At 35.3% G+C, this 15,013-nt stretch overlaps 1 protein-coding gene across 1 annotated transcript in view; it reads right to left on the bottom strand.

Annotated features, from left to right (window-relative positions):
* Smp_164880 (putative 4.1 G protein) overlaps nucleotides 1–15,013 on the bottom strand; it is a gene marked incomplete at both ends in the record, with an annotated part of 82,594 nt that overhangs the window by 22,666 nt on the left and 44,915 nt on the right. The window contains 4 exons of the mRNA XM_018799961.1: nucleotides 424–639; nucleotides 3,273–3,482; nucleotides 10,886–11,127; nucleotides 14,435–14,795. Of these exons, the coding sequence (XP_018653822.1) occupies nucleotides 424–639; nucleotides 3,273–3,482; nucleotides 10,886–11,127; nucleotides 14,435–14,795 (1,029 nt within the window). The remainder of the gene's footprint in view (nucleotides 1–423; nucleotides 640–3,272; nucleotides 3,483–10,885; nucleotides 11,128–14,434; nucleotides 14,796–15,013) is intronic.

The following is a 15,013-nucleotide window of genomic DNA, read 5'->3' as shown; positions in this document are numbered from 1 at the left end:
TTATATATAGAGGATTTTTTTGTCAACTTATTCGATGACCAACGGGTATCCCGGAGAATTAGGATACCTAGAATTGATCGATCATTGAATGATAATTAATGTCATGTTAGTCTAATACCTTGATATTTGGGTATGAACAACACTCTAAGTATGAGGGTTAAGTATACTATTCAATTACCTAAACTGAAGTAAATGGAGATGGGTTTGAACATTGGACTTAGCATCTGAAAGTCAAACGCTTTGATTACTAACGTAATCTGTAACCAATTAAACAAATCTGATTAGATATTTACAGTATGATTTAGAATTTGAATCCTCTAATCTGATCAATTGAGAATTCAATTCAATTAAACTGCGATGACAATAAAAGAATTTGTCAGGTTTTGATAAGACAAAACTTAGATACTGACAACAAAGACATACCCCGGGATAATATTTAAATGGTTTATCGCCAAAGTTCAATTCCACAGTAGAATTCAGCAAGGACACAGTTGGATATAATGCTGTCAAATTTTTAGAATGTAACAATTCAGATGGAATTTGATAAGCATCACCAAATTCCAAACCGTTTTTTGACCATTTAATAGTGTGTTCAATCGTATCCAAAAAGCAACCGATCACATCATCTTTAGAGAATGCCTAAACGGTAAAAAGGAAAGGCAGAGGAAGAGAAAGATAACAGAATATTGATAGTTGACCAGTGATTACGATTATTGAGTGAAATAAAAATACGAGACATATAGTCTGATATTAGCTAAAACCAGTAGACGAGGACTTTATGAAAAGATGCCAAGTTTTGTTTGATCCTTTTCTAACCAATTAGCCAACTCCTGTACCAGTGTCACCATTGTAGGGTGGTTGGGCTCGTGCTACAATATCATGCTCAAAGTTTGTAGTTTCGCTAATCAATTTATTAATTTAACGCAATACCTAGGTGCTTAAATTTAACATTTCTGACCGATATGTCTTTTAATTTGAGAAAGGACATGTCGCTAGTGCTACAGATTGGTAGAAAGCGAACGAACCTTTGTAACACTATATGGGTGCCCGAATTGAAGTTTGTGGAACGTAATTTCAAAATTTAAACTTCAGAAGTTAGATTTGACTGCTTGACTATTAAAGAGGCCATCGTGCAACATATTTCGCAATCAAGACCAATCATAAATAACCTCCGAAAACAGGAAAGCCCTGGTTATTTGATTCATCTCAATGTGGGACTCCTCAGCAGTTCCCGTGACCCAGTTGTGAGTCGAATCAATGACCTGCAGGTATCACAGAGAGTGCTTACCCTCCAAGCCGCTGAGCCGGTATTCGATAGTTTATATTTTAAAGTTAAATGAATCCAAGAAATCGCGCAACGATAATCCAAAGTCATTGTTCAATAACTGACTCATATTCGACACTGTTGCTGCTTCTCACTATGACTTCAGGGATTACCATTCGAAAGTAGTCACTAGTAATCCAACATTAAAACTTAACGATTTCTACAAACTGTTAATTTGTATTATGTCTAGATTTCAAGACACACAATGTTTTCATAACTCATATTCGCAAGATTCAAAATACAAAACTATACAAATCTAAAAAAAACTAAGACAAAGAGAAACAATTCAAAGTAAACAATTATTTTGAAAAAAAAAACATTCACTGACATAGACCTTATCAGGCCATAGTGTAAATAAATTTAATAGCGAATTAAGCATAAATCATTATTATGGACTATGCATAATGATTATTATTTCTATAAGTTGAAGTGTCTGTGAGTGTGTGCGTATATGTACATAGGTTTACTAATTATAGTCTTTTAGTAACAAACAAATAAACATAAATACATAATTTTTTTGTCACTATTCCATACATTAAATAAAAATAATATTTAAAAATCTGCACAGCCATTTAAATATACATTTCTTCAAAAATGTAAACTTTTTCTACAAAAGTAAACATACGAGGAAAATCGCTAAAACAAAATGATAGATGGAGTTAATTTTGAAAATTAACAGTCATAGTAGTATGGACAATAACGAAAGGGATTCAGAGAAAAAACGAGTCAATAAAATCGACAGTAAGACAATAATAATAACGTGTTCATTGACTCCAATGTGTGGCCACAAAATACCTAACATTTGCAAACATTAATGATTTCAAAGTTGATATTCAACTAGAGGAGAAACAAAGGAGATTGATGAATAATATAATCAGCGAATACAAACAAAAAGGACCTATCGTTCTCTCAGTCACTCAATATACAAGGAAACAGAGTGGGGTGATAAATTTTTTCCATGAAGTTCTTTGAAGTCCATATTAATATAACTCGGGTGTAGTAGGGACTCCGATGTACAGAATAAAAATTGGTTACTCAAGAAACTCGTAAGCATGGAGAACCATAAACTAAAATCCAGAACATTGCTAGCTTGATATACATCATCCTTGAAGGTATTCATTCGAAAAATTGTGAAGTTACACAATAACATCAAGAAGATTGGAATTCAATTTGGTTGTAGTGAAGCATGAAAAGAACTATAGAGTAGTGAGACTTATAGTGGTTACAGGGAGATATATGAATGATAACTATTAAGTACATTATTTCCTAGTAATCAGTATGAGCTGTTTAGCAAATAATAAAGTATTTTTGTGGAAATTTGTGAGATATTTGAAAATTACACAGATAGTTGCTCATTGATCTTACGCAGATGAATGAAGTTTATTTTTAATATAGGAATTGTGTAGACAGGAAAATAAAACAAAGCTATGAATTCAGTCTTGATATTGAACTAGGGAACAATAATATGATAAAATCTGAAAAATTATCTGAAATCTGTATAAATCTAAATTATAACATTTGGAATGTTGATTAATTTGGACAAATAATTATTTTTCATAGTTTGAATAACAAACTGATCTTAGACTGACAAGTGTTGAAAACCAAGACTCATTGGATAAATGTTTTGTTCGGGAGTGAGAAAAAGTCGTGCAATATTGTGAATTGATTGAACTTAGACTTGAACACTATTGTCTACCGTTTTATTGGTTTAAGAGGTAGCTTTTCATGCGCGAGATCGAAGGTCCTAGATTTGATTCCCTGTAGTGAGGTCGTAGATGTCGACTTTTGATGAGTTTCATTCAACGACGAAACAGTTGTCCAGTGTTTTTTTAATAATAATGTAGACAAAATCAATTTGTGATTCATATTATTGAAGTCTATCAGTTTGAAAAAATTCTCAAATATACTAAAAATAATTTATATCATAGAAAAACAAAATGTAACATACTTCACCATAATTTTCAATTTCATCACAATGTATACGTTTGCCTTGTTGTCCATTCAAACCGAAACCTTCATTATCTGCACCATAACCGAAACCATATTGATCTGTGCCAATAATCAAATTCCCATCATCTGTTGACCAACCGACGCGCCATAGTCCAGTAGATTCAATAGGAGTTACTTCAAAGTAGAAGCGTCCAAGACCACGAATACCCTAGAGAACATGGAAAATTTTTTTTAAAAATAATGGATATATAATAATCATGAAATAGTAACACAAATATTTAAATTAATTGAGCATGTCAATGATGATTAGGAATAATTTCACGTTTGTAACATAAATATATAAACTGACCTTCATTATTCTTGAGGTGATAATCTAAGACTGTGGATGAAACAAATTAAGAACATATACACAAATACCTATGATAATTAAATGAGGTTCTATCGCAATACAACATTTTATATAACCAAAACATATATATATATATATATAGAGAGAGAGAGAGAGAGAGATTTGGTAACCTACGTCTCAAGTGAGACACAATTTAATGGAAAAATAATCGTTAACAAATAGAATGAATATGCAGATACGCAACTCAGTTTAACATGACTATTAATTGACCTATTTCAACATGATTGATTTATCAAACTTTTCCCGTGAATATATTATATACTATGATGCGCCAGCAGCATTTAATTGGTGAACCACAGGACAATAATGAACATCACTGGATTACTGTAAGTTACGAACCCCGTCCGGAGAAACTATAAATGTATATAATATTCCGTTAAAAGATGAATACATAAACCATAAAAGCTTGTTGTAATGGACCGAACGAGTAGTAAAAAAGAATAATGTACGGTAGAATTAAAACAATCACAGAAACCGGTTACGGTGTGTGAAGTATTTTAAAGAAGCAACCTTGGTTCTTTACATTATTGGTAATAATAAAATAAAATGAGTAAATCAAAAGCATCACAGACTTTACTAAATAAATTATTCTCTTGATTTTCAGTGAAATACAATGCAGTTCCCAAATTACAAATTTACGTACTGAGCTTCGGGTCATATGTATCTGTATGATACTAATGATAATTTTACACCCAGGCTGCCGAAAATCAATTAGATGTATTGATAAGCTTCGTAAAATCGTTAAATATTCTGTGACCTAAGGGAATCAGCAAACTAAACATGGAAAAGTAAACTGGCTTTCATTGTTTTAGTTTGTCATATGATAGTAACAGATAGTAGTTTGTTAAAAAAGAATCACAAGTGTTGTCATTTTATTCAGTCAGTCATAAGCAACGTAGAACCTAGCACATATGAGCATATAATTCAAATTGACACACAACTACAATACACAGAGAGGTGGAATTATCCAGATGCTAGAGATCAGAAGAAATAGCAACAACATATATAAACAATATGATTCGAGAAGAATGAGTTTGGGAAACAAATGGTGCAAGTAGATAGTTTCAAACCTAAAGATCTAAAGGGAGATAAAAAATGAATAGATATGCTCCATTGTGACTTATAATGAGCCATATCACTAAGTATGCGACTCTTAGTCTTGATTAACACTTAAATCCTAGACAGGTAACCTTTATCTACTGGTCAGATTCAGCCTAATGATTAATTTCTTCATAAACTGATGTCATTACTTTGCCACTTACAACTTACTCCGCTCTACTAGACCCACAAGCATTGTCCATGGAGATGGATGATGATTTTACAAAGAAGTAAACAATACAGCAATGACCTTTTGGCTCAACATATGGTCATTGCCATAGATTATTGATGACCTTTATAAATATATTTTCCTAATTTCCGATTTGAAATTCACTTTTTATTCAACTAAACACAGCATATACTACTAAATTGGTGCAAGAAAATAACGTTCACTGTAGATTCGCTGATAAACTAATGTAAAGACTATCGTAACAAAATTCTTCCTTATACATTTTTTCAATATAATAGTAGTGATAATGTATAAATGGAATATTTGTGATGATCATAAAGTAGTTTGTAAACTGACTACTAAGTGCAACATGAGGAAGCGAAAACTGAAATGAACGACACATCAACACACTCTGTCTGTCTGAATTTAACACATATAAACGATTACTTTTTAAATAAAATGTTCAAAATAATCGTTAGAAATTTAGAAGTACATACTACTACAATTACCAGAATCAGCAAAGCGTCAGCATTTTGTCTTAAAAATGCACAATAACAAGATTAGTAGATAGGTGGGAAAGCAAAAACGAGACAAAAAACAATCATTAAATGTGTATACTGGAAGTAAAAAAATGTAGACGATTAAACGTGTGTTCGTGCTTGCGTACGAACGTTTTTTCGTTTATTTTCTACAAACCTACAAATGATTATATCACCCAAAAACAGCTGAGTCGAAAAGTTTAGAAGTAACGATCGAGAAATTCCACCATTTTCATTATTTGGCATAAAAATGTATTGTAATGAAACAAGATATGAACGATAATAAACATCATACAGTTAATCTTATTCAATACGAATATGAGTTCCCTGATGCATCAGGGTACAAATTATTTTATGTATTTTTCTCTAAATTAATCAAAATGAAGGGTATTTACACTGTAATAGATTCGAATTTTCACACTCTCAAAACCCTCTATTTCAATGGTCAAACTGACTTGATCTCAAGCCTGTGTTATTGAATATTGTTATCGACTGGCTCCGTCAATAAAAATAAGTGGATTTTATGTGTTTATTGAGAGATCGGATCACTTTTTCTTCTCTTATGCTTCTCTCTCCCACATATCTTCCAATACACGTACACATGCTGCCTGTATGCTCCACATGCGCTGCAGCATACAACGAATTTCTACGTTGGACGAAAACTCACCATCAAAGGCTAAACATTACACAGAACAGTAAAGTATCTTGAAAATCTAACAAACCATTTTTCTGTCAAGAAATATGGATAAAAATCAAAACTACCAACATGTAGACTAAACAGCTATATTGAGCCATTTCAATGAATGATTATTATTCGGATTTACAATGTGAAATCTGTATCTCTTATCATACATACTTCATTAATTCACTAACTCCCCTCCCTAAAAAAACGTGATAATATAATAAACCTGTATAGTAAATATATTAGGGGAATTGACTATGAAATATTGATGTTTTCTCTCATTAGCCAAAAAGTACACTCGCTGAGATCGAAAATTTGAATTTTCTAAATTGAATGAATCTAGTCGGTTTCTATTAACTTAAAGTAATTTTTTATTTCTGGAGATGAAAACTCATTTTAACTTTTTTGGTAAATTAAAATATACTACGATATTTCATCGAAGTAGAGACAAATTTATCAGTGATTTCGTATAGTTGCTACTAACTTGCTGCTACCTTGATGTGGTGGTCGGGCTTGCCCATCGTGATAAATCAATCTAGCTATACTGGTTGGAATAATCGTTCCTCAAGGTCCTACCATGCCAGGCAGGTCGGTTGAAGAGCGGTAAGACTAAAAGCAGCAAACCTAAGGTCCGAAGGCGAAGTCGTACTGCTGACTGTACAGAGGTGTGACAGCAGTAAGATGTTTCCTTCAGACAACCAGCATGACAGCGATGCTGCCTTCCCACAAGGAGGGGTGGGGTTAGAAAAGGTCGACCCTAAAAATGCACACCTCGCCTTATCCCACGGATTTCCGTCTCCGGCGGTAAGATCCTTTGAAGAACGGAGCTAACACAAAAACTACCCACAAAAAGGTCGTGTGTGACCGACCTCAAGCAGTTGTTTCTTGGGCACTGCGGTCACGCTCTCAGGTCACTAAGACCACTTCTAACCCAATTTCCTTTTCAGGTACCTCTAGAAGAACCCTTCCACGGTGTGGGCAACCGGGAAGTGATAACTGCCCTCATACCTCTAACAGCACTCAAGATCACTGTATTCATAAGCAATCTCCTTCAATTCCTACTATTCCTTCTACCTTGACTTTCAACACTAAACTTCCTCTCTCGGTTTCCTCCTCAAGTGTCACCATGGCCAACGATTCTAGTGCGCGAAACGCTGTCCCAGGTCTACTAAAACCTCGCTCCAAACTACACATTGGAGCCTTCAACGTACGTACCCTATGCCAAATCGGACTAGTTCTCGTGGACTTGCAGGTGTAGCCATAGCACTTAGTATGAGGGCAGAACAAGCACTACTAGAATGGATCCCCGTTAACAGTCGCCTATGTGCTGTCCGGCTGAATGGCTCTGTAAGAACTCGGAAGGACAGGGACACACGTCGTTGCCTTTTCGTCTTTTCTGCCTACGCTCCCATTGACTGCAGCCCGGATGAAATGAAAGATGACTTTTACAGAAAGCTCTCTGAGCTTATTCTGAGTTCACATCTAGGCAGTTCTGTAAACGAGACTGACCCAGATGCTGCTTGGAAAGACATATGAACAGCTGTGGAAACAGCAGTCACATCTATTAGTTATTTAAACCATAGGGTTCCAAAAGACCAATGGATTTCTTCCAAGTCTATTTCTCTGATGGATTCGCGTAAATTCATCCCATCAGGCTCTGAACACGACGAAGAGCGTAAACAAAGCAAATGTAGGTTGACTAAAAGTCTAAGGAACGATCGTGAGCAGTGGTGGGCAACGAAAGCAAAAGAGATGGAAAAGACAGCGGCTGTAGGCAACACCAGGAAACTCCTCAGACTAATAAAAGAAACCGGAATTAAGAAGTCAAGTGTAAGTGAGACGATCTCGGAAAAAGACGGAACCCTTATCTGCTCTCAACCCAAACGTTTAGAACGATGGGCGGAACACTTTAAGGAGCAGTTTAGCTGGCCTTCAGCTACTGCACAACTACCCACTATTCCCAGACAGCCTGAATAGAACATTGAAGTAGGTCCCCCGACCCTACTTGAAGTTCAAAAGGCTATAACTAATCTGAAACGAGGAAGAGCAGCTGGTCCAGATGGATTGGCTCCAGAGGTCTTTAAATATGGTGGTCTAATTTTAGCGATTAGGTTGACTAATATTCTGGCTAAAATCTGGGAGACGAACGTAATCCCATCCGACTGGTCACAATCATTGATTGTCCCAATATATAAGAAGGGGTCCAAATCATCCTGTGATAACCACAGAGGGATTAGTTTGACTAACATAGCATCTAAAATACTAGCCTCAATAATTATTGGGTGCCTAACTAAGACTCGTGAACTGCAAACACGAGAAAATCAGGCTGGCTTCAGACCTGGTCGTGGCTGTATCGACCACATATTCACTATTCGTCAGGTCTTAGAGCACAGACATGTTTATCGGCGTCCGACAATGATAGTTTTTCTTGACATGAAAGCAGCATTTGACTCTGTAGACCGAGAGGTTCTGTGGCAGTGTCTGTCATCGAAAGGTGTACCTGAGAAGTACATAAACCTTGTGAAGGCTCTTTACTGGAACACTACCAGTCGAGTGAGAGCTTATGGCGAACTGTCATCTGATTTTACAACCTCAAGTGGTGTCCGACAAGGCTGTTCACTATCTCCATTTTTGTTTAACTTCATTATAGACCTATTGCTGGAAATAACACTCTCGTCGACTGAATTTTCAAGAATGAATCTCCTACCAGGGGGACCACTAAGCGACTTAGAATACGCAGATGACATAGTCCTGTTTGATGAAGACGCTGACAAAATGCAGAGTCTTCTGTTAGAACTGAGTAATAATGCCAGGATATTTGGAATGCGTTTCTACCCCTCCAAATGTAAATTTGTACTCCAGAACTGATCTGCATTAACACCTGAACTAAGGATAGGGAGTGAAGTAGTCGAACGCGTCGACAACTTCACTTATCTTGGAAGTTTCATCAGCCCTAATGGGTTGGTGTCCGACGAAATCTCAGCACGGTTTCGAAAAGCTCGTTTGATTTTTGCCAACTTACGTCACCTATGGCGAAGACGAGATATCCGTCTATCAATTAAGGGACGAGTATACTGCGCAGCAGTTCGCTCTGTTCTACTTTACGGCTGTGAAACATGGCCATTAAGAGTAGAAGATACTCGTAAGTTACTAGTATTTGACCACAGATGTCTTGGAAATATTGCTCGCATCTGCTGGGATAACCGGGTAAGCAATAGTGAGGTTAGGCACAGGGTATTAGGAAATGATGGTAAATCAGTTGATGAGGTCATGAATCTTCATCGACTGAGATGGTTAGGCCACGTGTTACGTATGCCTGAACACCGATTACCACGACGCGCTATGCTGACTAGTGTAGGGGATGGTTGGAAAAGAGTTAGGGGCGGTCAAACCGAACCGTGGCATCAGTGCTTGAAGTCACTAACTTCTAATCTCAGCCATGTTGGTAGATGCAGACTACCTGGTTGGGGTCCGCATGACTATCGTAACCAATGGTTGGAGACTCTAGGTGACATGGCTCAGAATCGATCACAATAGCGTAGGTGTATACACCCTTTATCTTCCCTTAAACCTCAAGATTAAAATTGCTTCATAACGTTCTTCCTTCCTATACTATATCCTTGTATACAACCTATCTTTTACATAATACCACCACTAAATTAACTATTTCTATGAATCCAGTGTTCATCTTGCTGTGCTAACGAGATATGGCAACTTGGACCGATGCATATGTATGCCTGGTCCTACGTTGTAGCTGACTGACTGACTGATAGTTTTCACAACATTCATATGTAAAAACCCGAGGTCGATGAAATAACGTTTAAGTATAATAATAATAATTTTAGGACAAAGTAAATCGAAATATCTGATAATTATATATATATATATATATATATATATATATATATATATATATATAATGAAAAATGGTGGTAGAAGATGGTAGAAGATTGTATACTACAGAGTAAAAGAAATCTTTTCAAATTAAACTTCAATGTTTCTGATAGCAAGTGCTTTTCTATAAAACTTGCATTCGAAAACCACTTCAATTCCATTGAATAATGCACGATATAAAAATCTCTATCCCATTAACATTCTAAGCGATTTAACTCTTAAAAAAAGGTACCGTATATAAATCTATTCATGAGGTAAATGTTAGACTAATATAACATTTTGATTTTTACAAAGAAAGGTGAAGCAACTAACAGGCACTATGTTGCTTTGGATTCACTAGTTACAGTATAATCGATAAAACTTATAAAATGTTTCATTTTGTGATCAAGATGGTTTATGATTGCGAAACTTACATTCTTCTTCCAAATCGTTTAAGATTGGACATAGGATCTTCAAGTTATGTAGTTCACCGACCAATAGTGTACATATTTCCGACTTGGATCAATTTAGGATGAAGCGGCGTGATGATCGTACAATGTAAGTGCTGACGACTGTTTAGCCAATCACGACCTTTAATTTAAGCTTCAAAAATGCATTACATCGCCGCAACGCAGAACCTAGCATCTGTTATATCAATTTAGATTGCCACACCCAATTAGCACAGCGAGATGAAATGGTGCAGGGTAGATCTCAGAGTATTACAGGTAGTAACAATATTAGGAAAGATTACACATTCAAAATACACTTTTACAAAATTTTTACGTAAAAAGTATTTTAATATAGCAAAGCCAATATACGCAAGCAAACAATAAATACTTACATGATTCGATCGACAACCTTGCCAACCTTGATTAAAATGTGATTGAACTTGACTGCCGTCGGGTGCAACATCTAAAGCATTCGTTGCATCGTACTGATTCATGCGCCAACCAGGATTTCGATTAGATACTTGACTATCATCAGCAGATTGAGCTACAGGAATAAAAGGACCATCTGGTGGGAATTCTAACGGTTGTTCTTCACCGAAATTAAATAGGATACGTGAATCTTTTAGACTAGCCGCTAAAATAGTAAGAGAAACACGGTCAATTGTGAAAGATGATTCACATAAAAGATGTGAAATAATTTAAAAATTGAAATATAAAATGGAATTATTTCAGTAAGTCATTTATACGCAAAGTAGAACCTGAGATATGAGCCCTGTTCCAAGTTACCATACCATATTAGCATGGTGAGATGAAATAACTTTCAGACAAATCCCATAGTAGGAGAAGCAAAAGCAGCAGTAGAGAAGATTAAGCAGGGAGAAGTGGTCTTGAGAATCCAGTTCAAGATGAAGGGAGGGAGAAAATGCATTTGTGCCATTGAAGACGATTTCGAGCCATATAACGCAAAGTCTCTAACCACTGGAGTTATGATAATCGCGAGGATACCCACCAGATAGTTCACACCTATTAACACGGCTCAGTCTAATATCCAGGGACTTCATTGACTGACACTACAATTTGGTTCGCCCGCCGCTGGTTTTTTGCGACTTACTTCTACATCAGGCATCATTCGGCGTCAAGGTAGTCATTCGATGGGCATTCGTAAAACATCCTAACCATCTCAATCGATAAAGACTTACTACCTCGTCAATCAATTTGCCATACTTACTTATTACTATAAGTCTAACTTCAGAATCGCTAATTCGATAGTCTCAGAATGTACGATAAATGGTTCAAAGACACTTATGGTCGAATACGTACAACCTATAAGACTCCTCCTTTTTTAAACACCATGTTTCACATACATAAAGTAGGAGAGAAATGCTTTGCAATAAACTCATCCCTAAGTTGGGATACCTCGCCAACGCCAAAAATGACGCAGATTGGCAAAAACCACTTGAGATTTCTGAATCTGTGCTGAAATTTTGTCAGATACCAGTTCATCAGGACTGATGAGATCCCCAAGATAAGTGGGGCGGTCGACGCAGTGGACGACCTCTGAAAGCCTTCAAAGTGACCTTGAGAAAATTCACTACTTACTAGAGTCAAAGGACGGTTATAAATTAGTATGAGGAATTATGACTAAGATTTAGAGTTAGAAGTCGGTTAAGAATTGGAGTAAGGGTTTTCATATAGAACTGATATCAGCTAGAATACTATCTAACCATACAGATAAATGAATTTTGCACGAAAATCCTAGACGTGTTATCTTTAATTTCATTGGTTCGTCCAGAAATCATAGTTTTGCCTTTCAGCCTATAAACACCTATGTTAAATAACTGAAGACAATTGATAAAAAAATATGAATGCAGGTTTTATGCAAGGCAGCACTCAAATCAGGATGATATGTGTGCAACCGATCGATAGAATTCAATCAGAACAAAGGAGACTAAATGAGCATGAAATTTTAGACTACTCAGCGATAATCAATGTTCATATGCATAATATAAGACAGTTTTTTACTTTACAATATTTTATTTCTCTCAGATGGATGATATTGTTTTATAAGGAAAATGGCAAACAAATTGAAATTATCTTATGGTTTCATTCTTTCAAGATAAACAGGCAGAAAAACTTTCAGTATAGATTGTCTCACAAATTATTCATTTTTACTTCTCTCCTAACGGTTTAAGTAAAAAAATGAAAACATTTCAGTTAACATTTAAAAACAAAAAAATATTACACATTCTCCTTATCGGCAATAAATCAAGTGAAGAACTTGGCAGTGTGGAGGGTGGAGAATAGTTGTAGGGCAACTTTGTGGAACAACACAATGATTTATTATTTTGCCTTTTTTTCACTGAAAACCATTGACCATCAAAAGTAGTAAAACGAAATGAAAAAGATATCGATCTGCAAATATATTTCCTGTGAAAAGGATCAAATTACTATCGGAAAATGCGATATACACCATTTTCTGTACATTAAACCTAACTTTTTACATGTCTTTAATATGTCTTTTTAATGTACCTAACTCGTTTGCACAAAAGTAGAGGTTCGTGAATTCGATTTTGTATGATAACTAACGATAATGTTCAGTACAGGTCGGGGCCTTAAGTGGACTGGATTTAAATTTGAGACCTATTACTGTAAGAGAGTTGAGTACTGTTACAATGTTATTTTGTCATAATTATGAAACATCCTATTGAACTGATAAATTTTTTTTACACAAAGGGATTTTTCTTTAGACATTACAATTTGAAGTATTGCAAAACAAAGATATGACTATTTTTTTTTTAAATTTATAACTACAATGACATTGGACACATTAGGCAGGGAAATTCATTTTAAACGCTGAACTCACACCCACTCCTTATTACATGAATAAATCAGAAACAGTGCATTACACAAAACGCCACACCAGAATATCACCAAAGCCAGATAAAGTTATTAAGATGAATACCAGGGCAGTAGTAGTGACAGTATCAGTTATGGTAGAAAAAGTCACGAACAGACTAAACGATTCTAAAACCTAGAATGTAAGGGAATACAAAGAGAGAATGTAACTGCAGGATAACAATTTTTAGTTAGTCTCTATTTGCCAACATGGGTCGGTCCAACAACAGCCAATGACTTTATAGACCACAACTAGCCTTCTTTTAGTCTACTACTTTTTGATCAGTAAGTACCATACGTTTTACAAAATTCCAACAGCACAGTAACGCTGAATTCATAAATTAACATGGAGAAAAACCACTGACTTCATCTAAAGGGAAGAATATACATTATGTTTCATTACTTTCAATTTTCCTACATAACATAACGTAATAACTAAAAAAGAACAAACAACCTATTTTAATATTTCGATCAAAAAAACTACCAGATTTGATATATAGTGAACAAATATATGAGAAAGAACAATAAAAAAGGATAAGTTTTATGGAAAGGAACGAATGAGATTGAAGAATTAAAAGTCCGGAATGACATCACACTAAAGATTTTGATGAAAAAAGAGGGTAAAAGCAAGTCGCGTGTATACGATATCTTCTTCCATAAACATATGTATATTCAATGATCTAGTTAATGGAAAATGAACAGCATTACTGGGACATGAAATATGATATTCGAACTAGTAATCTAATGGTTTAATTACTGATTTACACTTTTATGCATGAAGCGATGAAATCACTGTCTCAGTCTCACATAAACGCAACCATAGAATATGTAATGAAAATGAAATAATTTGGATAACACTGAAAAGATAGTTTTATTTGATGATAGATGTTTGATAGTTTTCATTTCAGCATACAAAGGAATGCTGTCAAATTATTTATCATGAAGGAAATGAACATCAAGTCAGTCACCACAGAAAGTCTGTCCATCTTATTCATAGTCATGTAAACGTATTTTCTTTAAGTCAAATGTTTATAATAAAAAATTACCTGGTAAGAAAGCTTCACCTCTTAATTGGTCAGGTATAGTGAATGCACGACGAAATATTTTTCCATTACACGACCAAGAAATCGATCCTTTGTCTAAATCTAACAAACAACCAATTACATCACCTTGATGAACCATTATTCCATAATCATGACCACTATTCCGATGCATTACACGCCCAGTTCCATTTATACCAGCAGAGCCTACAGCATCGGATCCATAACCAAAACCATAATTATCTGCACCAAGTTCTAAATTGGCATCATTAGTTGACCAACCGACACGTATAAGTCCTTCCTCTAAACAAGCTGCCTCATAGTAATATGCACCTGGAGCTTTTACACCTTTATTAGCTCTACAACCCTGAATGGAAGGAAAAACAGAAATATAGCATGAGATTAGACAGTGTGTAGATAATTCATTGACAAGGTGATTTTTTGTTTTGAACGAGATCACGTTGCGATTTTCATCCATAGGTGTAAAAGAGTAGATGATAAGTGTCAAAAATGAAAATTATATAAAATAAGTAATAGTACATATAAAGTAGCTCACTAAAAAGTCTAAACAAAACCGAATACCAA

The sequence above is a fragment of the Schistosoma mansoni genome, chromosome W, assembly GCF_000237925.1.
Source record: "Schistosoma mansoni strain Puerto Rico chromosome W, complete genome".
Taxonomy (NCBI): Eukaryota; Metazoa; Platyhelminthes; class Trematoda; order Strigeidida; family Schistosomatidae; genus Schistosoma; species Schistosoma mansoni.
Note: the sequence above shows the minus strand (reverse complement) of the source record. Positions and strands in the feature narration are given on the sequence as shown.